At 40.6% G+C, this 23,259-nt stretch overlaps 1 protein-coding gene across 6 annotated transcripts in view; it reads right to left on the bottom strand.

The window, feature by feature from the left end:
- Positions 1–23,259, bottom strand: part of DNAH8 (dynein axonemal heavy chain 8) — a 342,799-nt gene that overhangs the window by 33,316 nt on the left and 286,224 nt on the right. For all 6 annotated transcript variants that reach the window (XM_032339820.1, XM_032339819.1, XM_032339821.1 and 3 more), the window contains one exon: positions 14,757–14,917. In XM_032339820.1, the coding sequence (XP_032195711.1) occupies positions 14,757–14,917 (161 nt within the window). The remainder of the gene's footprint in view (positions 1–14,756; positions 14,918–23,259) is intronic.

Here is a 23,259-nt window from a genome sequence, read left to right as displayed (position 1 = left end):
TTTATTTTGAGGTGTTTCCAGGAAGTTTCAGGTGGCAGCTGGTCGAACCAACACACACCTTTCCTAGAATAATGTGCTTACAACCAGGTCTCAAAGAATCCAACAGTTAATTTCCAACAGACATGATGAGCTCACAGTCAAAAATTTAAAAAAAAAATCATAAAGAAACAAAGCAAGACCTCTTATTCTGAGCAAGAGCCAGTAGAAACAACACAAAGCAGAACCAGACCTGCAAAGATCACAGATAATAAATTTTCAGTTGCACATTAAATAGATGTTTTTACTATATCAGGAATTTTTTTAAAAAGTGTTATTGAAAATATGAGACAGGAAAATCTAAACATGAGTAGCATATGTTAAAAAGAGCCAAATAGAACTTTTGAAAATTTGAAAAAACATCAAAATTGAAAAACTGCATTAGTTTTTTATTGCTGCTATAACAAATTATCACAAAATAACTGTCTTGGGGTTCCTGAGTGACTCAGTCAGTTAAGCCTCTGGCTCTTGATTTCAGCTCAGGTCATGATCTCAGGGTCACGGGACTGAGCCCAGCATCAGGCTCTATGCTCAGCAAGGAGTCTGCTTGAGATTCTTTCTCTCCCTCTGCCCCTCCTCCTACTTGTGCCCTCTCTCTAAAGAAATAAAATCTTTTTGAAAAGTAAGTGTCTTAAAACAACATAAATTTATTATCTTACAGTTCTGTAGTTAATAAGTCTTACATAGGTCTCACTGGGCTAACATAAAAATGTCAGCAAGGCTGAGTTCCTCTCTGTAAGTGATTGGTTAAGATTCATTTCCTTGATCATTTGAGCTGTTGGCAGAATCTACTTTCTTACTGAGGACCCCAATTCCTTGGTAACTATTCATGACAGTGGCAGGTCAAGTCCCTTTTTCACTTTGAATTTTTTTTAAGGTTTTATTTATTTGACAGAGAGATCACAAGTAGGGAGAGAGGTAGGCAGAGAGAGAGGAGGAAGGAGGCTCTTGGTAGGCAAAGAGCCTGATGTGGGGCTTGATCCAAGGACCTTGAGACCATGACCCGAGCTGAAGGCAGAGGATTTAACCCACTGAGCCACCCAGGCGCCCCTCACTTTGAATTTTTTCTCCTGCTTGCATTTCATCTTTCTACCTTATACCTCTGCTTCCATCTCCCACTGGTTCATGTAATTAAATTGGGCCAATTGATAATCTATGATAACGTTCCCACCCCTACATCCTTACCCTTAAGAATATCTGTAAAGTCCTTTGTGCCACAAAAGATAAAATATATACAGGTTCTGGGGATTAGGATGTGCATATCTTTGGGATTCATTATTCTGCCTACCATAAAAGTTAACAATGAGTGAAACAGCAGATTAGATTTGGCCAAGTAAGGAATTAGGAAACTGGAAAATAGATCTGAAGACATTATGCAGAATGCTGTAGAGGAAAACAAATGGAAAATATGAAAGAGAGGTTAAAAAACATATAGGATAGAGTGATGAGTTCTAACATATATCTCAGGACAGCTTCAGAAAGATAGAAGAGAGAGAATAAAAAAGAAATAAGGGATGAAATAATGACTGGGGGTTGATGAAAGAGTTGAATCCTCAAGTTCAGGAAATTCAGTGCCTCCTATGTAGGATGAACAAACCAACAAACAAATAAATAGAAATCCAGAGGGAGACATATCACAATGAAACTGTAAAACACCAAAAACAAAACAAGTATTTTAAAAGCAACCAGAGAGAAAGACAGATTATCTTGAAAGAAATGACAAGAAGACTGATGGCCAATCCTCAAGAGCAGTGATGGAAGCCGGAAGAAAATGGAAAAGTGTGTTGCACATGTTAGGATAAAATAACTACAAACCAAGAACTGTATACCAAGCAAAATTATCTTTCAAGAATGAAGGCAAGGCAAAAGATTTAAATAGATATTTCACAAAAAAGCTATATTAATGGCCAATAAATACATGAAAAGACGTTCATCATTCATAGAAAAAATGCAAATTAAAATTGCAACTGAGATACCACTTCCTGCCTACAAGAATGATTAGAATAAAAACCAGACAATAACAAGCATTGGTAAGAGGATGGAGAAAAACCCAACCCTCATATATTTTTGGAGGGTACTATAAAATGGTACAGCCAGTTTGGAAAACAATCTGGCAATTTCTTAAAATGTTAAGAATGATCATATGATTTAATAACTATATTTCTAGTTATCTATTCAAGAGAAATGAAAAGCCATATCTACACAAAGTCTTGTATGTGAATGTTCATAGCAGCAAAACCCAGAAACCACCCAAACGTTCATCAATTTCTAAATGGATAAAAAAAATGTGGTACATTCATATATTGGAATATTGTTTGGCATAAAAACAATGAAGTACTGGTACACTTTACAACATGAGTGAGCTTCTAAAACATTATACTAAGTAAAAGAATCCATCCACAGGAGATCAGCTGGTATATGATTTTAGATATAGGAAATGTCCAGAAAGGCAAATCTATAGAGAAAGTAAATTATTGGTTGCCTGAGGCTGGGGGTGGTAGTGGGAATTTATTACAAATGAATACAAAAGAATTACATAATTCTTTTGAGGGGTGATGGAAATATTTTAAAATTAGATGGTGGTGATAGTCACAAAAGTCTATAAACAGTAAAAATCATTGAATTGACCACTTAAAATGTATGAATTTATGGTTTATGATAGGCAAATTATAAGTCAATAAAACTTAAAAATTTTTTTATTTAAATTCAATTTGGTTAACATACAGTATATTATTAGTTTCAGGGGAAATTTTTTATTTACTTTTGAAATTTTATTTATTTATTTATTTATTTATTTACGTTCAGTTAGCCACTGTATGGTAGTACATCATTAGTTTTTGATGTATTGTTCAATGATTCATTAGTTGAGTATAACACCCAGGGCTCATCACAACATGTGCCCTCCTTAGTACCCATTACCTGTCACTCCCTTCCCTCTGAAACCCTCAGTTTGTTTCCCAGGGTCCACAGTCTCTCACGGTTTGTCTCCCTCTCCGATTTGTCTCAGGGGTAAAATTTAATGGTTCATCTGTTGGATATATCACCCAATGCTCATTATATCATGTGCCCTCCTTGATCCCCATCACCCAAGTACCCTATCCCCCTACCCACATCCCCTCCATCAACCCTCAGTTTGTTTCCTATAGTTAAGAGTCTCTTATGGTTTGCCTCCCTCTCTGTTTTCTTCTTATTTTATTTTTCCTTCCCTACCCCTCTAATGCTCTGTTTTGTTTCTTAAACCATATGGTTTTTGTCTTTCTCTTAACGACTTACTTTGCTTAGCAGAATACCCTCTAGTTCCATCCAAATCATTGCAAATAGCAAGATTTCATTCTATTTGATGGCTGAGTAATATTCCACTGTGTATGTGTGTGTGTGTGTGTGTGTGTGTGTGTGTGTGTGTGTGTGTATTGTATACATCTTCCTAATATATTCATCTATTGATGAACATGTAGATTCTTTCCATATTTGGCTACTGTGGACATTGCTACTATAAACAATGGGGTGCATGTGCTCCTTTGTATTACTATTTTTGTATCCTTTGGGTAAATACTCATAGTGTGATTGTTGAGTGGGAGGGTAGTTCTATTTTTAACTTTTTTTTCCTTTTTTTAAAAAATATAATTTTATTTTTTCAATGTCCTAAGATCTGTTTTTAACTTTTGAGAAGTTTGCCTGTCTTTGACTTATTGCTGAATATGAGGTTTTTTTTTTTTAAAAAGATTTTTATTCATCTATTTGACAGAGAGAGATCACAAGCAGGCAGAGAGGCAGGCAGAGAGAGAGAGGAAGCAGGCTCCCCGCCGAGCAGAGAGCCTGACGCGGGACTCGATCCCAGGACCCTGAGACCATGACCCGAGCCGAAGGCAGCGGCCCAACCCACTGAGCCACCCAGGCACCCTGAATATGAGGTTTTTAAATTCTGTTTTCACTCCTGTGCTCGTTTAGAAGTTATATACTCTTTCTATTTTTAACTCTTTATTCTAGAAATTTTTACATCCATTTTTAATTAAGTATAAAATTAACATTTTTACCCTCCTCTCAATCAAAGACTCTTAGGTAACTTTAACTACAGTCGCTTCTCTCCTGGCATTTCAGCATTTTAATTCTATCTTTTTTTTTTTAAAATAAGCCCACAATTAAAATTATTGTTCTATGCTATAATACTTATTTAGATTTACCCATTCTTTTCTATACCTCAAACCTTCTACTACAATAATTATCCTTTCTGAAGTCCATCCTATAAAATTCCCTTCATTGAAAAGACAAGGAAGATGGAGCAAAATGTAGATATGGTGATGCAAAAAGAGCAACATTTTATATTTTACACACATGTTATAAATACTCTTATACTTAACAAATCAGTTTTTTAAAGTAGCAAGTGTCCAAAGATGTACATACAAAACTGTTTATAATGATAGCTGTAGTAAAAAATCCTGGTAAAGTTCTCTAAATATCTATACAGCCAGTAAAAATGTGATGTGGCTCTGTATGCATTGGTAAGGTGAGGTACTGAATTGAGATTATTGAATGAAATAGCATGGTACATTCTGTTTTATGACTGAGTAATACTCCGTTGTATATATATGCCACATCTTCTTTATCCTTTCATCAATCATGGTCATTTAAGTTGCTTCTACATTTTAGACATTGTAAATAATGTTGCAATTAAGATTGCAATTAACAAGCATAATAATGTAAATTGCAGCCTTATTCACCCATAAAAAAGAATGAGATATTGTCATTTGCAACAACGGATGGACCTAGAGGGCATTATGCTAAGCCAAGTAAGTTGGACAGAGAAAGAAAAATACAATATTTCACTTATATGTGGAATATAAAAAGCAAACCAAGTGAAAAAAAAGAAGGAGAAATAGACCCATAAAACAGAGAACAAACTAGTGGTTGTCAGATCAGAAGGGGGTGGGAGGATGGGCAAATTGGGTGAAGAATGGGAGGTACAAGCTTCCAGTTGTGGAATAAAGAAGTCACAGGAATGAAAGGTATAGCATGTGAATATTGTCAATAGAATTTTACAGTGTTGTATGAGGACAAATCATAGCTACATTATGCCTGGCATAATGTATAGAGTTGTCAAATCACTATGTTGTACTTCTGAAACACATGTAACATTGTGTCTCAACTATATATACTTCAATAAAAAAAATAGCATGTTACAAAAACCTTACCATGGTACAATCTAATTTTTTGTTGTAAATATTGTACATATAAACATAGAAAAAAATCTAGAATGGTATTTTGAGAGTGAGATTTTTGTATGATGAGTATTTGCTGTAATGACTTTCTGCTTTCTGTTTTCTGTGTTGTTTGTTTTTCTCAATGAGAAAGCATGATTTTTTATAAGGAAGAGGATTAAGGCAATTTTCTTTTGAAAAATAAAAAAAAAATAAGCCCCCAGATACAAAGCCCACCAAGGACTCAACAAAGACCCATCAGTGACAAATGTTTGAGATCCACTGAAACACATCTTACAAATCCCTAGTAATCTTTGTGCCACACCAGAAAGGCCCCCTTCTGCCTTCCCTCACAGTGTACAGAAAGGATTACACCTTTTTCTTTTTCATCTCTAGCTGCGAATTGTGCAGATTATCTCGCTAACAAAATCCCACGGTGCTACAGCTAAAATTATCCAGGCTTCTTTATGAAAAACCCGCATTTTGTGTCCACACAGGGAATTCTATTCAGCTAGTCTTTCATTCATATAGGGAACCAGCTGAAAAATGGTGGAGATGATCTGTCTTCAGCATTTTCGTTTGGTTAGCAGGTAGATTACTACATCTGGACCCAAACACACATACCCAAAGAACTGGATCCTTTCCAAATGTTACGGCTAAGGAAATGTATCTGCCACTATGCTCTAATAAGCTGGACTTTTGTTGGATATGGTGATGATGAGGGTCAAACCCAGCAAATGTTTGTAACCCAACCAGAGTTGGGGTATCAACTCATTATCTTTAAACATATAAGTTTCATAATTAGGGCCAATAAGGTAAAAGCTGATTTTTAATAAAATTAAATGAAAACTGATTTTGTATGGGCCGCCTTGGTGACTCAGTCACTTAGCAGTCGACTTTTGATTTTGGCTCAGGGTAGTGGGATCGACTCCACACCCAGCATGGAGTCTGCTTGTCCCTCTCCCTGTGCTCCTCCCTCCCAACTCTCTGCCTCTCTCTCTCTCAAATGAATAAATAAGGTCTTTTTTTTAAAAGAAAATTGAGGGACACCTGGGTGGCTCAGTTGGTTAAGCCACTGCCTTTGGCTCGGGTCATGATTCTGGGTTCCTGGGATCGAGTCCCACATCTGGCTCCTTGCTCGGCGGGGAGCCTGCTTCTCTCACTGCCTCTGCCTGCCTCTCTGCCTGCTTGTATGTACTCTTTCTCTCTCTCTCTCTGGCAAATAAATAAAATATTTTTAAAAAAAAGGAAAATTAGATTTGCATAATTTTATAGAGAATTTTAAATTTAGCTTTCATTATTTTTTGGTGAGAAACCTCTACTCAGATATTGGGGTTTTGGAATATACCCAAATAATTTAATGTAAAAAGCTGAAAGATGACCACATCAAGCACACACAACATTGAGCACATACACAGGTAAAAGAATAGTAAAATGGGACAAAAGGCATTTGCAACTCATTCCTGAATTTTGAAGTACGGTGCTATCTCAGTTTTTAAAAGTCATCTAAATTCCAAGGAAGATACAGATAACTCCAAGGGGAAACCCTAGGAAAACAGCTGATGTGACAATAACATGAAGTCATCAAAAGTCAAGGATCCATATGTTCTTATATACAATTCTCACACAGGTACATTTCTGCGCTGTATATTACTCCGTGATCTCATGCTAGTATTAGATACAGTAAAGGCAGTCAGTGAGGGCAGAGTGCTATGTTAAAGATGTAGCTGTCACTGTCACAGTCATCCTACCGAGGGCTGTGAACCACCAGGCAAGGCTGGGTTGCATGAAACCTCCGACTTTATCCTAATCTCCACATATCCACATTTCTGCTGACTTCCAGGCTCTCTGCTTCGTAAATCAAACAATCCCAACACTCAGCTCCCTGCTTTCATTCTCCCTTTGCCCCACCTGTCCCATCTCCTTGAACATCAATGTCTTCACCCAGCTGCTGACCTACCAAGTTCAGAGATACTCTCCTCCTCACACACACAGCACACACTAACATCTTCATGCCCCTCCCCCTGGACTGTTCCTTCATGTATGTGCTCTAATCTATGCCTTTTCTTTTCAGTGTGCCAAATCATTTTATTCTTAATTTTTTTCAATTGTATATATTTAAGGTGTACAACTCGGTGACTCGATACATGTATACACACTTACTGCTCCCTCTATTCCTCTTTCCTCGCACTGTCCTTCTTGTCCCCAGTGCTGCAGTCCCTTCCTCCCTGCCCCCTCTCTTACTTGAGAACTGCTGCACATCCACTAAGGCACAGCTCAGAGGTGGTCCCTCTGACAAGCTTACTTGAATTCTTAAATTGGAATTTATTGCTTCTTCGTCTTTGTTCTCATAGCAATGTGTGTGTGTGTGTGTGTGTGTGTGCACGCACGCGTGCGCACGCACATGCTCCATATAAGCCTGATTTTAAAGTCTGTCATACCGTATTACATAACTATTTGTCATCCATTTTCCCTAGTACATGATGATCTCCAAGGGCAAGGATTGTGTCTTACTAATCTCTGTATCCTGAGTTGGCTAGAAAGTAAGTTCTCAATAAATGTTTTTTGAATTCGGGCCAATTGGCTTGAATTTTATTAAACCTCGATATAAAGGAGAGCAATTCTCCAATATTTAAAGGGCATGAAAATTTAATTGTTTCTTCTCATGGTAAACGTATATAGTACATTACCATTATCACTATTTACCTGGTTCTGGCATCTTAACCCACACAAAGGGAAACATATATGTGAATTTATGTGCTCCTCAAAACACAGGAGGATCAGAAAGACATCATTTGAGGGCAAAGAAACCCTGCTTTTATTATGATATTTAAGAACATATCCTTAAAGTTTAAAGAAGAGAAAACCACCGTAAGTTTCCATTCATACAAAGAAAATCAGAGTTCAATCTTCCTACCTGTACTAACTACAAATAAAAGAGGGTAAAGACCCCACATCTGGGACTCTCGGGAGCTCTTGGCTTGCCGCCAGCTCCTTGCCTCTCTGGAAACCCGCTCTGCACCAGGGGCTGAGTGCCAAAAGCTCATGCTGCTGCAGACATGACCATTCTCCTGTTAACCAGAGCGAGCCGTATTCACCACTGCTCCAGGGAGGGGTCAATGGACATGCTAGTCCAGCTAGGTCTCATCTAGGAAATGTGGGTGATTTTATTTTTTTATGAGGTGATCTGAAAAGAATCCTCCAGACATGGACGTGGGGAAGAAGCCTTCTGAAAAGCTGACCCATTTTGTCTAAGACCTGCACAAGCTCTCCAGATCATCTCTCTGCCACACATTTCATTAGATGCAGAAAGCCAGAGCTATACAGCTCACATTTCTTTATCCACCATGTGATTTTATGTTTGTGGAGATAGGAAAGGCAGAACCCTGGTTAGCTAGCTATAATGGAGAACCATGAATATCTCTATATGCCTCAAAAGCCTTTCAGGCTTTCAGGAACATAGTCCCCATAAATGCTCTGAGATGAAGAACAAGAACTATAATACTCCATGAGCTTCGGTCTTAAGTTACCTCTAGAAGAAAAATCTCTCTTTGGAGTAAATATGGGAAGAAGCGCATGTTAGTAATGTAGTGTGGTGGCTTGGGGCCACTTGTCCAGGTCGTCTCTGTTGGGTAGCAGAGTCAAGGTCATGGCATTAAAAATGCAAGACAAATGAAAAACGGAACTGTCTATAAATAAACAATTAACCATCTAATGAGATCCTGGTGCACGATCACACCCAAATCAGCTTAGATTTATATACATTTTTGCACATGAGATAATGACAAGAATACATTTTTAATAAAAACCTGAAACTCCAATCTCAGCTAATACTAAAAGGAATATAATTAAATTCATCCTGCATAGAAATGAATATAAAAATTGTAATAGAACATTTGATAAATTTCAGAAGGTAGAAAAATATGCATAATGGTTAATGAGAAAAAGCGTGAAGATAAATAACTGTTTTTGACATTGAGATAGTTGCATTTCCAGAGTCCTTGCTACCTTATAAATCTAGATAATAAAATGTGAATAAACTATGCATTTTTATGGTGTCTGTCGCCAAAGTATCTAAGCTCTTGGGAGAGATTTTACTTGTTTTAAAACATTTATTCAGCTGCATATCCCACCTTCACCCCCTTTTCAGGGATTGTGCCTTCTTAAGGAAGATAAACACTCATGATTCCCTTTCACAAATCTCTCCCTCCTCTCAAATTTATGAATGCTAACTTCAGAGGGCAGATTCTAGAAGCAGGGACATAGAGTTCTCCACCTTGGCCCAATTACGGCCCAAGAACCTATCTGGAAGAGTGCTATGGAACAGGGTGCACGTCAGATAAATTAATAAGGATTCTTCTAGCTGGGGACATCTGCACAGATTTCTCACTGTTATCTTAGAGAGTCCGCCCCTTCTCATGGCTTCAGGTGTTATCTCTGTACAAATACATTGAAACTTCTCACCTGGGCTCCAATCCATATTTCTCTCCCCACTCAGAAACATCCTTCTGCCTCTCCCAGTTCAATACACCCAAACTGGACTCTGCACCTCCCCTTCAAAGCACTTCCGTTCCAAACTCCACCATCATCCCAGCTTCCAGACCAGAAACGTCAGGGGAAGCTTTGATTCCTTTTTTTTTCATCTCACACAACTTGGAGAGTCACTTCTTGCTGGAATGGGAGGGGCGTTGTTGGGAGAGAACCTGGGGTAGGTTTTAGCTGAGAAACTTCATCTGCAATTGCTTACTGCCTCCTGGTGGCTGGTGGGGGAACAGCGAGGGGTTGGAACACAGCCCTCCAGGAAGGCGAGCTCGCATGCCTAGGATTCCAGTTATCAGAAATACCAGTCAAGAGGAGAAAATGACCAAACGCAGAGCTGCACAACAGAGCCTACTGCCTGAACAAGAACCAAAAATGGACCAAGGTCCCCAGGAGGAAGAGAGCAGGAGTGGGCGGGGAAGACCCAAGGACAGACCAGGTGGGAAGTTAAGCATGAAGAGAGATCAGAGGAGAAGGGTCACCGGTCCTAGAAGCTACTTGTTAGCAGAGTGGAGGCAGAATTCTAGCAACTTTCTACTTGATCTTACGCAGTGAAATGAGAGATTGCAAGATCCTGACACTCTATTTTGGGAAAAGATAGCTGTGGCATCTAAAGCATGCCAGTCAGCAATGGCAGAGAAGCCTTTGGACAGAGCAGTAAAAAGAGCTACCAAAAGACACAGAAGGCTCACTGTGCTCTCGACCCCACAGGTAGCAGAAATAAATGGATGAAAACTACATAAGGTTCTCAGCCATTGCTCTAAACTTACTAAATCCCACCAGTCTCCTGTGGGACATGTCCTATAGTTTTCGCTCTACCCTCTCCGTCCCCTCATTATTCCTGATCTTGGGCCTGCATCAGTCCACATCTGGATTTATCCATAGGGTCTCCAAGATGGTCTTATTTCAAACAGCCCCCAAGTGTAAGGAAATGTACTCAATTTGACTCATAATAAGAGAAAACAAATTAAAACTGTGCTGCGATACCATTTCTCACTTGTCTTATTGGTGAAAATTCAAAATCTTCACCAATACTTTGTTGAAGAGGCTGTGAAGGAAGGGCCCCATCCCATTGTTGTTGAGAACGCAAAATAGCACAGCCCTGTGGATGGGGCCTGGCAATATTCACTAATTCCTGATCTAGCAACCCCTACGCACAGTCATTTACCCTGAAAATACATCTCCAACAACATGAGAAACCATAACCATGAGAGTAATTGAGGAATTATTTGAGATAGCAAAATTCTGGAAACATCCTAAATGCCTACCCATAGGAGAACAGATGATGAACTGTGATACAAATTAACAATGGAGGCACATACCACTGTAAAAACAAATTGTGAGAAAGACACGGTAACATATGGAGTGATTATGGGATACGTTTTTTAAAGATTTTGTTTACTGATTTATCTTTTAGAAAGAGAGGACGAGCACGCAAGCAGGGGGAGGAGCAGAGGGGTAAGGAGAGAGAGAATCTTAGGCAGGCTCCATAGCAAGGAGTCCAACTCAGGCCTCAATCTCACAACTCTGAGATTGTGATCTGAGCCAAAATCAAGAGTCAGACACTTAACCTACTGAGCCACCAAGATGTCCCACAGGATACATTTTTAACCGAAAAAGACAAGACATAAAATTATATATATGTAAGTTATGGCAACTTTATGTAAGAAAAAGAAAGGTAATAAGATTATATATGTATTTATATTTTAGCAAAAAGAAACAGGGAAGGGGCACTTGGGTGGCTCAGTCAGTTGAGCATCTGACTCTTGGTTTCAGCTCAAGTCATGATCTCAGTGTCGTAGGGTTGAGCCCTGCATCGGGCCCTGAGCTCTGGAGTCTGCTTGAAGATTCTTTCGCTCCCTCTACCCACCTCTACTCCCAATTCATGTGCATGCTCTCTCTTTGTAAATTTTTAAAAATTAAAAAAAAAAAAAACAGGGAAGATAACCCAGAAACTAATGCATTTGGTTGTCCATAATGGAAGAGGAAAGTGGGCTGGAAGGGTGTGAGAATACCCCGTTATCCAGTCAGGATTTCCAAGCCATATCCACGGTTCACATATTTAAGACAATCAACAAAGATGGACAAAAACTAAATGTAGTAAGAATAGAAATAAATAAATGCACCTATCTATCAATTGATAGCATAACCACACAGAAAAAGCAATCTGAGTGATTTTTGAATATAGTACTCTGTACAACCTCAGTGGGATATAGTCTAGGGACAAAAAGAACTGCAAAGAAATCTTGACCTCCACTTAATATATTTGTGGTTGGTAGTGGTATCGGTGGAGTGATTTAGAACAAATGAGTCAATATTGAACTTACTTGGAACCAGAACTCTTACCATGGGAGAAAGGAGATATCAATATTGAAATAAGGGATGACAAGGAAGAGACGTGAGGTATACCTTTGCAATTGGAGTTATTAGTATTAGCTCATGACATTACAAACTACTTATTTTCTAGCTCTATCCATTCGAGGGATTATAATCCTACACACACACACAAAGAGAAATAGATATGGTTCCATATGGACATAACTGTTGATCTATAAATACACAAAGATATAAACATAGAAAGAGAAAAAGCAAAATGGTACAAAATGTTAACAATTGATGACTCTGAGTGAAAGGTATATGGTGTTCACTGTACTTTTCTGAGGGTTTATAATAGTTCAAAGTAAAGAGTCAAGGGAAAAAAATAGTTTGTCTCAACACTGCCTCCTATCTAGGTTACATCTTAGTTGTACTTTTCTGGGCCTTTGCTAGTTCTGGTTTGTCTTTCTTGGGAGCTGATGACCAAAACTGCTAGGGTCCTATGGGTAAGTCAGGATGAGATGAGTTCAACTCTGCTTTTCGCACTCCCCAGCCAAATCCTATGGTGCTCAACAGCATCCAGTTCTCTAGGAACTGGCTGTCATGTCTCCTTGGGCTCCTGCCAAGGAGGAAATCAAAGTTCAGCACCCTCGTATATGAGCTGCTTCAAGCACTGATGCCCACCCACATGAACTCATGAGCTGTTTCTGTAGACTATTCCCATTCGTCAGATTCTCCATAACCCAGAAGAACTTAGCGTGGCTGGCACATCCATCAGGGAGTCCCTGAGCATCAGGCCCTGTGTAGCAATGGAGACAGAGCAGCAGGAAAAGCAGACCTAAGTTTCGGACCTGATGGTGCTTATGATTAGTGATGGTAGATGGATGATAGCAAATAAATAAGTGAATACAGAATATACCAGTTGGAGATACAATCTAAAGAAAAGAGCAGTCAAGGAGGATGGAGTCTGGGGTGAGCGCTGGGGAGTGGTCAGCAATTTTTAAACAGGGGAAAGGTAGAGTTTAAGTAAAGACCAGAAAAGGTGGAAAGGTGAGCCGCAATGATACCTGGGGGGAAGGGATGTTCCGGAAGGAGCAAGTATCCCATGGTGGGGAGCCATCTGGCCTGAGTAACAGGAAGCTAGCGGGAGCTGGAGCTGGACAGTGAGGGAGGGTGAGGGCGGAGGAGACCAGGCCGAGAGGTGGGGGCAGGTGGTCTTAGTGGGCCTTGCAGTTCACCTAGAGGTCACTGTCTGCCTTTGACCTTGACTTGGAGTGAGACAGGAGATTTAGGAGGCTTCTGAACAGAGGAGTGACATGGTCTGCCTCAGATTTTTGAAGTTTCAGCTAAAGCAAAACTATTTCTCTGTGTACTTTCTTTCAGATAATGTTTGAGTTGATTCCAAATGGATCCCTGAGCAACCTTTTTATTTCTTCACCACTTTCCTGTTTTCAGCTAACTTATGAGGGCCTCTTCCAATAACCACCAGAGCCATCACGATTCCATCGTGAGGCCCGAAAAGAGTGATAGCCATTTGTGGTTCTTCTGGGTCCTGCCCACAGCTTTGAAGATGATCTCTGAACATGGGAGAGATTGGAGGATTTAGACAATTTAGCCTCAGTATGGGTAACAAAGAGGTCAGGAGGTCAAGCCTCACGTGAAGGGTAAAGGGCATGTATGTTCAGGGGTAGACAGACAAGTGTGCTGGGACTCCACGGAGGCTGCACAAGGGCAGAGAAGAAGGAGGTGAGAAATGTCCTTGCCACTTTGCACAGTTGTTAAAATTGCAGCAGCTGGTGAGGGACTAGGAGAAAGGCACCCCCATTCCTTCTCAATGGGTTGTAGCAGCTTAAAATCTGCCAGAGGCATCTTGGTCTCTTCCATCCCCCACAACCACTCTCCTAAGTGACATGAACTCCGTGGTCTTTCTTCGATGGGCCAGAGACAATGACTATCCGCAGGAGAATCTCAGCTGGGGCTTCTTGGTGCCCTCTCTGTGGAACCAGATAGCCTTGTTTCCAGGCTCCTTCTTTCAAAGGATGACTCCAAGAAGGGACTTGGGATTTGGATGCATTTCTTGTCTCTTTGCTCATCATCTCTTACCTCAGCGACTAGAGCAGGGGCATCACGTTGAGCTGAAACCCACAGCCTTTCCTCCATGCTCTGTGCCCACCATGTGTGTTAGTGACAGAAGGAAGCAAATGAGCAAATAAAGGCACAGGGGTCACAAGAGAGAGGATCAAGGAGGAGCACAATTCCTCACCCCCTCTTTCTGTCCTCCCGGTCCTTTTAGACTCTGTTTATGACCATTACTTTTAATGGATTTTTTTTAAGGTAAGAGGCAAGGGGCTGGGAGGCTATTGCCTTATCAGTAGAAAGCATCAATACCAAGAACACCAGCTGGTTTTATGACATGACAGAAGAGGAATAATCAATGCATAAATCAGAGCTTAAACATCGTCATAAACTCTGGAGCATCAGGATTTAGTGAGGGGAGAGCAGGCCAAGATATGACAAAGTTGTAATTGGGATACAGGAAATGACATTATTTTTCACAGCAAAATAAAAAGAAAGAAAAGGAGAGAAATTAAGAGAGAAAATGAAATGCACAGCCTTTGCCAGGCTGAGTTACAAATGATCCCTTAAAATTAAAAGATGTCAGGAACTTACGTGATATCAGCATTAGGGTGCAGCCCAAAGACTTCAGGGTTATCTAGGGATGGCAGTGACTGGATGTACTCAAAATACTGATCCAGGGTTTTGCACAAGGGGATTTTATATCCGGTATAAAAACAGAACGACGGTTCAAACATCTTCTCACTGAACCAGACCTAAACGGGAGAGAAAACAGAAGAAATAAAAGTGATGAACATCTAAATGAAAATATCAGGAAGGAAGGGTCAGCTTATTTCCATTTTAATAGATTTTTATGTTGGGTGTGAAAGAACCTTAAGAAAACCACTGATAGAAATAATTAGCACAAATATGAAGAAAAGAGAGAGGCCACATGATGCAAAAACAGTGGAGCCTAAGCCTCTCCTAGAGACCAAAGGCGCTTGCTAGCAGTGATGAGAGAGAGCCAGTCTTGTAAGCCCACTCTCTGCTCCACTAACTCACAACCCTCCACCCCGCTTTTGAAGATGAATGGGAACACCCTGCAGAGAGGAGGCCATAACCACACACATGAGAAAGGATCTTGGCAATTCCATGGCCTCCCTTCGCCCCCAAAACAAGGTTCATGCCGGGAATGTGCTGTGCTCAGGGTGGCTCACAGCAGCACCGTGCACCCCACAAGGCCAGGAAAACTTAACAATCATCTCCCCCTCCACCCAGAGCTGGAGAGCTCCCTCTGTTAATTAAGTTATGTCCCTGGCCACAAGAAGCAAATGTATCCAACCGTCTTATTGTTTGCCTGAAGACACCCTTTTCTCATTCCATATGAATTGATTATCTGTAATGTAAAAGCAAGAGAACAAATATATACTTGGTGTGAATAGACTTATTATGAAGAAGGGGGAAAAAAAAGAATGCTGAATGCCTAGGAGCCAGATTTGAGGCAATGACTTCTGTGTCTAACAGAGCAATTTTCTCAGCAGGAAGGGAAATAATAGGAAGACAGGAGGAACAGAAGTGCAGGCAGGACGTCTGAATCACTCAGAGGACTTGATGTGAAAAGAGGTGGGGACTGTGCTTTACTTGAGTGCTTTACACTTTCTCTAGCATCTTCCTTCCGTATCCTTCTTCCAGCTCTTTTTAGGTCCAGTGATCACTCTGAAATGTCCTGTGTGCTGGTTCTCTCTTCTGTCCTCCCCCCTCCCCCCACCCACCCTGTTCTTTCCTAGTTAACTCCTGTGCACTAGGCATGGAGCTTAGAACTGGAATAGAAGGCAAGGATGAGTCACATACAGTTCTTTCCTCCAAGGAGCTTGTGACCCACTGGTGGGATGAGTCAATTACATGACACACCATAGTGCAAAGTCCACTAAGGTAAGAGCCAGAGGAAGTAAAAATAAGCAAAATAAAAGCAGGCTCAGAGCAGGAAGAGAGACTCGCCAGCTGGACGTCAGGGTAAAGTAGCCACAAGGAGGTTAGGTCAGCAGGTCAGAAGGTAGGATTGAAGCAGAGACCAAGGTAGGGGAAGGCAGCATGTGGGTTCCATGGTGCTTTCTGCGGCCTTCTTCAGTAATATTTCCTGGTAACCCCGTGTCCTTACAGCCAGAGATCCAGACTCACCTCTCTGGTTACTGAAGGGCCATCTGGTACAGGTGAGGGGAAGGAACTGATGAGACAGGAGGCTAAAGGGAGTGCAGGGGGAAGTGTACATTTGGGGGAGAAAGGGGCAGGGCTGCCCAGTGCTCAGAGAGCTTTGGAGCCATTGAAGGTGGAGCAGCCCTAAGGGAAGTCAGGAGAGAGACAGAAAGAAAGAAGTGAAGGCTGGGGGGAGGGGACAGGGAATGAGGAAAAGCTGCCCAGGGGCCAAAGAATGGAAAATGGTGGGATGACTTTTCATTTAGGGCAGTACTTCAAGCCCAGATTGTGGGGAGCCATGCACTTGTGGATGGCAGTCACGTAGGTGACTAGGCCCAGGACAATGGGACCGTGAATGTTTAACCCAAGGAAATTGGGTGCGTTCATGGATGACGCCAATTCATGCCTATAGTCATAGGTTGGGTATATTATTAACCTCATAAGTCATGGGATAGACACAGGACATGTAGAACAATGGGCACCTGCAGAGTCACGTAGATGTTCACGGGCACCTCACATGCTCTTCGATAAGGTCACCTGTAGGGTTTATGATTGGTGCATAGGTATAGCGCGTGATGTGATGTTTGATCCTTATGTAAGCTTTGGGACTATAATAGGGGGCTAAAATTGTGGTGCGGGGTTCCCGGATCAAGATATGTAGAAGACTGACAATAAAGAAGTTTGCCACTCAACCTCGTCTGCGGGTCGTTCTTGCGGGTCGAGAGCGACATCTGGTGCCGAAACCCGGGACATCATATCTACTAGTCAATCAGATATCTCCTCATTACTCCTAGACTTACAAGAGATAATATTGTCTCGCGGAGCTCCCTTTTATATTGGACATATACGTGCCCATTCTGATCTTCCTGGACCACTAACATTGGGAAATCATCTGGCTGATACTGCAGCACGTTTCCATGTTTATTCAGCTCTAGAAGACGCTAAGGAGTATCATAAAAAATGGCATGTTAATGCACAAACGCTTAAGATGCGTTTTCATATTTCTCGAGCCGATGCTCGTGACATAGTTAAATCCTGTAATAACTGTGTTACCTTCTTGCCTTCTATGTCACATGGTGTGAATCCTAAAGGCCTTTTACCTAACCATTTGTGGCAAATGGATGTCACACATATCCCTTCTTTTGGTCAACAGAAATATCTCCACCTTAGTGTAGATACCTGTTCTGGTGTTATTAGCGCTACCCCCTTGAGAGGAGAGAGCACAAAAAATGTTATTTCGCATTGCTTACGGAGCTTTGCATGCTGGGGAGTCCCAAAACAACTTAAAACTGACAATGCTCCTGCGTATACATCTGCCAGTTTTGCTAATTTTTTGGCCTGTTATAATATTCATCATGTAACGGGCATTCCATATAATCCTCAAGGACAAGGTGTTGTGGAGCGTGCTCATTTGACCTTCAAGATTACTCTGCAAAAAATACAAAAAGGGGGAATTGGAGAAGGATATCGTACCCCTAATGATCTTTATGCCTCCTGTTTGTTTCCAATTCTTTACTTATGATTTTCCTCAATATGGTTGTGTTTATACTCATTGGTTTTATCGTTATCTTGTAACATATGCGTTAGTGATGTGGTCACAGTTTAAAAAGAAAATGTGTGCCCAATTAAATGTACTCCAAGCTATAAGTAAAAGGAAAAAACAAATTAAGTCCATTACCTAAATTTGCATAAGTCTTGTCGCCCATGACATTAGTAATGTTAAGTACCCTTCATCCTATATGACTTTGGCTTTTTCTTTACTGGATACGGCATGGCCATGCGGCCGGAGTCTCCCCAACATATGGCTCGAGGCTGGATCGGTAGCCAAAGACGGGTAAGACTGATCCCTCACCATAGCAACCTAAGACAGGGGCTCCTCGATCCGGGGGGAGTACCCGATGACGGGTAAGCGTGTGTGTTGAGGATTGGCAACCTAAGACAGGCACGATCCCTGCCATATATAAAAGAAAAGGGGGACCAGATGGGCTTCCCCAGGTGGGGCCCAGGCCCAGAGGATGGAGAACTGCAGCATTCCGAGACGGGGTTAGGGTATGCCAACTAGTCTTCTATTGCCCTGAATATGGGGGGGGGGGGCGGTGTGGGGTGGGAATAGGGAAGAAGTAGAAGAGGAGGAAGACAGATTCAGGTCAGAGGGAGGAACTGTCCACCTTGAGGTCTTGAAGGTGCAACAGTTTGAGCAACAGGCTCTCTTCCTTTCCCCCTCTTTGCCCACAAGCCACTTTGAGCTGCGATCCAGAGAGCTAGCTTTGGGTCTGATGTGGAGGGCAAAGAGGTCTCTTAGAAATCCCCTTTACTGAGCCAGCAAACTGTGGTATTCCTGCCACCTTAAAGTAAGGCAGTTTCAATAAAACAAAGACAAACCCACTAGATCAGGACTCTCTTTGAACTCTACTTTTTAGAAAAAGTCTAAGCAAATTTTTTTAAGCTAATAAAAAGTGTTGTTAAAAAAAAAAAAAAAAAGTATGCCTGATTTTCAAGTTGTGCTCTGGGGACAGTGAAAATTCAATCCACTCTATTCTGTTTTAGATGACTATGACCCCAGGCACATAAAACTCAGTCTTCTGAGATTAAATTACGTTTATCATCATCAACAAACATGTACTGAGTGTCTCCTAGGTGCTAGAAAGGACACAGAGCCTTAGATGACCTGTTTCTTATTTTAATGGGCTTACAATCTAGTGGGAGAGGCTGAACACATGTATTAGGACCACACATTTCTTTTCCCACTCTCCAAGGCAACTAGTTCACTTCCCTTCCCCTTTCTTCAAAGGTCCCAAACTTGCCATACCCTCCCCTCAGCTGATGACCTGCGTCCCCTTAGCTAATGATGCTTCTTATTTCATTCTGAGCATAGATAAGATGAGAAGAAAACAACCCCATCTTCTTCCACCAAGTCATCCAGTCTTTGCCATCCATAGGTTTCCTAGGCTTGCCCCATCATAAGGAATGGGCTGCCCTCTTTCTAACAACCAGGACACATATTGGTAAATCTAAATCAGCACTGGTTGCAAAATTATCATAATGAGTAACAGGAATGGGAATAAAAATGAGGAGCCAAAATTCTCCAAAGCTTTAATATGGAAGATGCAAATCAGAAAGGCTCGAAAATAAAGCCTAAAATGTAGGGTTAGATTTTCACTTAAGTAATCATGTTAGAAAAGGCAAAGACTAAAAATAGAATAGATAATTTTCAAACCAATCAGAAATATAAAAACGCATTTTTAAAAAGCAAAAAAGGCCAAAAAAAAGTATGGCTACTGAAAGAAGGGGTCATGAAAGCCTACCATACAAAGATGGTAGGATAAGTCAAAATATAGCAATAATCACAATAATCAAATTAGTCATTTGTCTGTTAAAACACAGAGCTCTTCAGACTAGAGATTAAAAATTCCAGTTATCTATTGTTTATAAGAGATAAATCTGACACATAATGACATAGAAAGGTTGAAATAAAAGAAATAGAAAAATATATACCAGGTATACTAAAATTAAGTATTTCTAACCATTAAAAGACTATTAAGAGAGTGACGAGGCAAGGCTTAGCATGGGAAAAGAAATTTACAACCACATAATCAACAAAGAAATTACATCCAGAATATGCAAAAAGCTCCTGTAGATCAATATTTTAAAAAGACAGATAGTACAAGAAAAATAGAGGTGAGAACGTACAAGCAAGTCACAAAGGAGAAAACTGAAACAGTGAATCAACATGTGAGGGTACTCAAGTCCATTAGCATTCACAGAAACAAAAATGAAAACCGAAGTGAGATACCATTATATATCACCAGAATGGCTAACATTTAAGAGGCTAATGATGTCCAGTGTTGGTGAAGATGTGGCTTAATGGGATAACACATTCTTCTGCTGGACGTATTCTAGGAGACCAGATTGGTGTGACTGACTAAAACGGAAAGTACACAAACCCTATAACCTAGCAGTTCAGCTCCTAATAGAAAGTCATATTCATTAAGTGGGTAGGAGAAGAATAAATGAAACAAGATGGGATTGGGAGGGAGACAAACCATAAGTGACTGTTAATCTCACAAAACAAACTGAGGGTTGCTGGGGGGAGGGGGTTTGGGAGAAGGGGGTGGGATTATGGACATTGGGGAGGGTATGTGCTATGGTGAGTGCTGTGAAGTGTGTAAACCTGGCGATTCACAGACCTGTACCCCTGGGGATAAAAACATATGTTTATAAAAAATAAAAAATTAAAAAAAAAAAAGAAAGTCATATTCATGTGCTCCAAGAACCTCATACAAAAATGTCCCCAGATGCATTATTTGTAATAGCACCAAATGGAAACAATCCTAATTTCCACCAATACAATACAATGGAACCCAACACAGTAAAGGAAATGAGTAGACTACATTTGCAACAGGGGTAAGTCTCAAAATACCATATTGAGAAAAAGACGGCAGGCACCAAAATGAGAACATAGTCTATGGGTCCATTTATATCAAGTTCAAAAACAGGAAAAATTGAACTATGTTAATAAGGAGTACTTCCTTAGATGGTACAAGCATAGTGAGAAAGAAACGGTTTGTGTAAAAGTCTATATTGTGGTTACCTTGAGGGAATGTGGAGTTGTGATGGAGAAGGGGCATGCGTGAGTCTTTGGGGGAGCTGGAAATATTCTATGTCTAGTTGAAGAGACTTACTCAACTATATGTTTATGCTTTATACATTTTTCTGTATATTTCATATTTCTTAAAAGTTGGTTGCTTTTTAAAAGATTTATCACCCAAATACTAGGTACAGGTAAAGTCCTTTTCCTCATCTTCCTTGACCTCTCTCAGTTAACCGTTTCCTCTTTCTTGATACATTAAAGTACTCAGAGCCCGGTCCTTAGCTTTTCTTTCTCTACACTTTCTTAGATGGTGCTCTCATCTGTTATCTTGACTTCAAATGACATCTTTATGCTGACAAATTCCAACTTTTTTTCTCTAACCCTGACCTCTCTCCTGAGCTCCAGAAACATAAATCCAACTGCCTTGTTTACCTTCCTTCATTCTCTTATTCAACATGTATTTATCGATGAGGTAGTATGTTCTAGCTTCTGTTCTGCAGGCTGAGAATCTGGCAGTGATGTAATCAGGTAAAGTCCCTGCCTTTAGGGAACCTCAGTGGTAGACAACTCCATTTGTGTGTCTAGTGGGCATCTCAAAAGTCACATGATCAGAACAGAGCTCCTAATTTTTGGCCCCAGTCAATAAAACTCATTCTTTCTATAGACCTTCTCCTCTGTAAATAGTTCTATTCTCTCCCCAGTTGTTTAAGTCAAAACTAGGAGTGATTCTTGACCCCCTCATCTTTTGCCATTAGCATTCTGCTGGTAGTTCTGTACAATACATGCAAAAATCTAATCACCTTTCAGCATCTCAAGTACAAGACTCCAATTTTAGGTTCTTTTGCAATTATTCTAACACACAGTATACAAGACATCTTTTTATTCCTTTAGATATCAGGTATAGAGGTGAGTTTACCATATTTCTTTATTTTATCATACTCATGAGTCTTGGGCCCCCCTTTTTTGAGAGGCAGAGAGAGAGAGAGCAAGCAAGGAGAAGGGGTGGTGGGGGGGAGAGCCCAGCACAGAGCCCAATGTAAGACTCAATCTCACAACCTGAGATCATGACTTCAGCTGAAATCAAGAGTCAGACACCTAACTAACTGAGCTACCCAGAGGGCCAGAGTTGAGGCCCCTTTTATTTTTGCTTTTCCCCATTCAGTCCAGATCTCCACTCCCAGTCTCCTTCCCTCGGAGGGCATCTATTTAAATGTGCTTGACCTCTGTCCTTGTGAAATATACAAGTATTACATTATAGATCTCATTTTATTTTTTTTAGGCTGTATACTCAACACTAAGTTTTTCAAATCTATGCATGATGTCATATGGATCATTTCTTCCAAGTGCTACATTATATTCCATGATAGGCATCACAACATTGAACTCATCTACTCCCCCGTGGCAGACTCCTACTTCTACAACTTCCTACTACTTCCTGTAACTTCCTACAACTTCCTACTACTACAAATAATATTATGAGCAATATCTTTGTACATGTCCATGGACACCTGTTTGCAAATTTCTCTGGGACATATACTCAGGAGTGGGAGTCTGGTCAGAAAGTATCACCCACTTGATATGACCAAAGGTGGCCAGACTGTACCCCAGAAGGGGGAGCAATAGTATTCAATTGTGCTCATTTCACTACTTCTTAAGATATTTAGGCATTTGTAGTAGATGTTGTGACGTACCGCCAGTTCCTTCTTCAGGACCCAGGCACTCACTCTCAGCTGTCTGGAGTATTGACTACTCAAGGCTCATCACACTGTCCCTCCCAAGGTATTGCCCTGGCAGAAGGGAGCCTGCCTCAACTAAGGTCATGGCCTGGGGAAGGGGAAACCACAAACAACCCAACCTATGATGGTTACCTTCAGTTCCATACACAACACTGCCATAAACATCATTATGCACGTTCATTTGTGCACTTTTTCTAGAAATGTTCTGGGATGTGTCTATCGAGAATACTTAATTTCAGTAAGTTTTGCCCAATCGCTTTCCAGGAGGTCCCACTTAATCTCCAGCAGTCAGGCCCCCACTTCCACACAACACTTATCATCATCCACCTTTCTCCATATACGGCTTTAAGAAAAACTTGCAAAAATAAATAAGGATTGAAAGAAAAATCAGATTCCTGGTCAACCTCCAATTTACCAAAATATTGCCAAAGCTTATGCTTTGCTGTTTTTGTCAAGGAGAAAAAAAATCACTGAAACAGAGAATTGTCAATATAGATCCTACTATAAAGAATTCAGATAATCATAAAATACTTAACATATCTGATTTTTCCCACTTAGGTAATACATATTGCTTCTTTAACATGTAAAAATTTTAAGA

Source organism: Mustela erminea, chromosome 4 (assembly GCF_009829155.1).
Source record: "Mustela erminea isolate mMusErm1 chromosome 4, mMusErm1.Pri, whole genome shotgun sequence".
Taxonomy (NCBI): Eukaryota; Metazoa; Chordata; class Mammalia; order Carnivora; family Mustelidae; genus Mustela; species Mustela erminea.
Note: the sequence above shows the minus strand (reverse complement) of the source record. Positions and strands in the feature narration are given on the sequence as shown.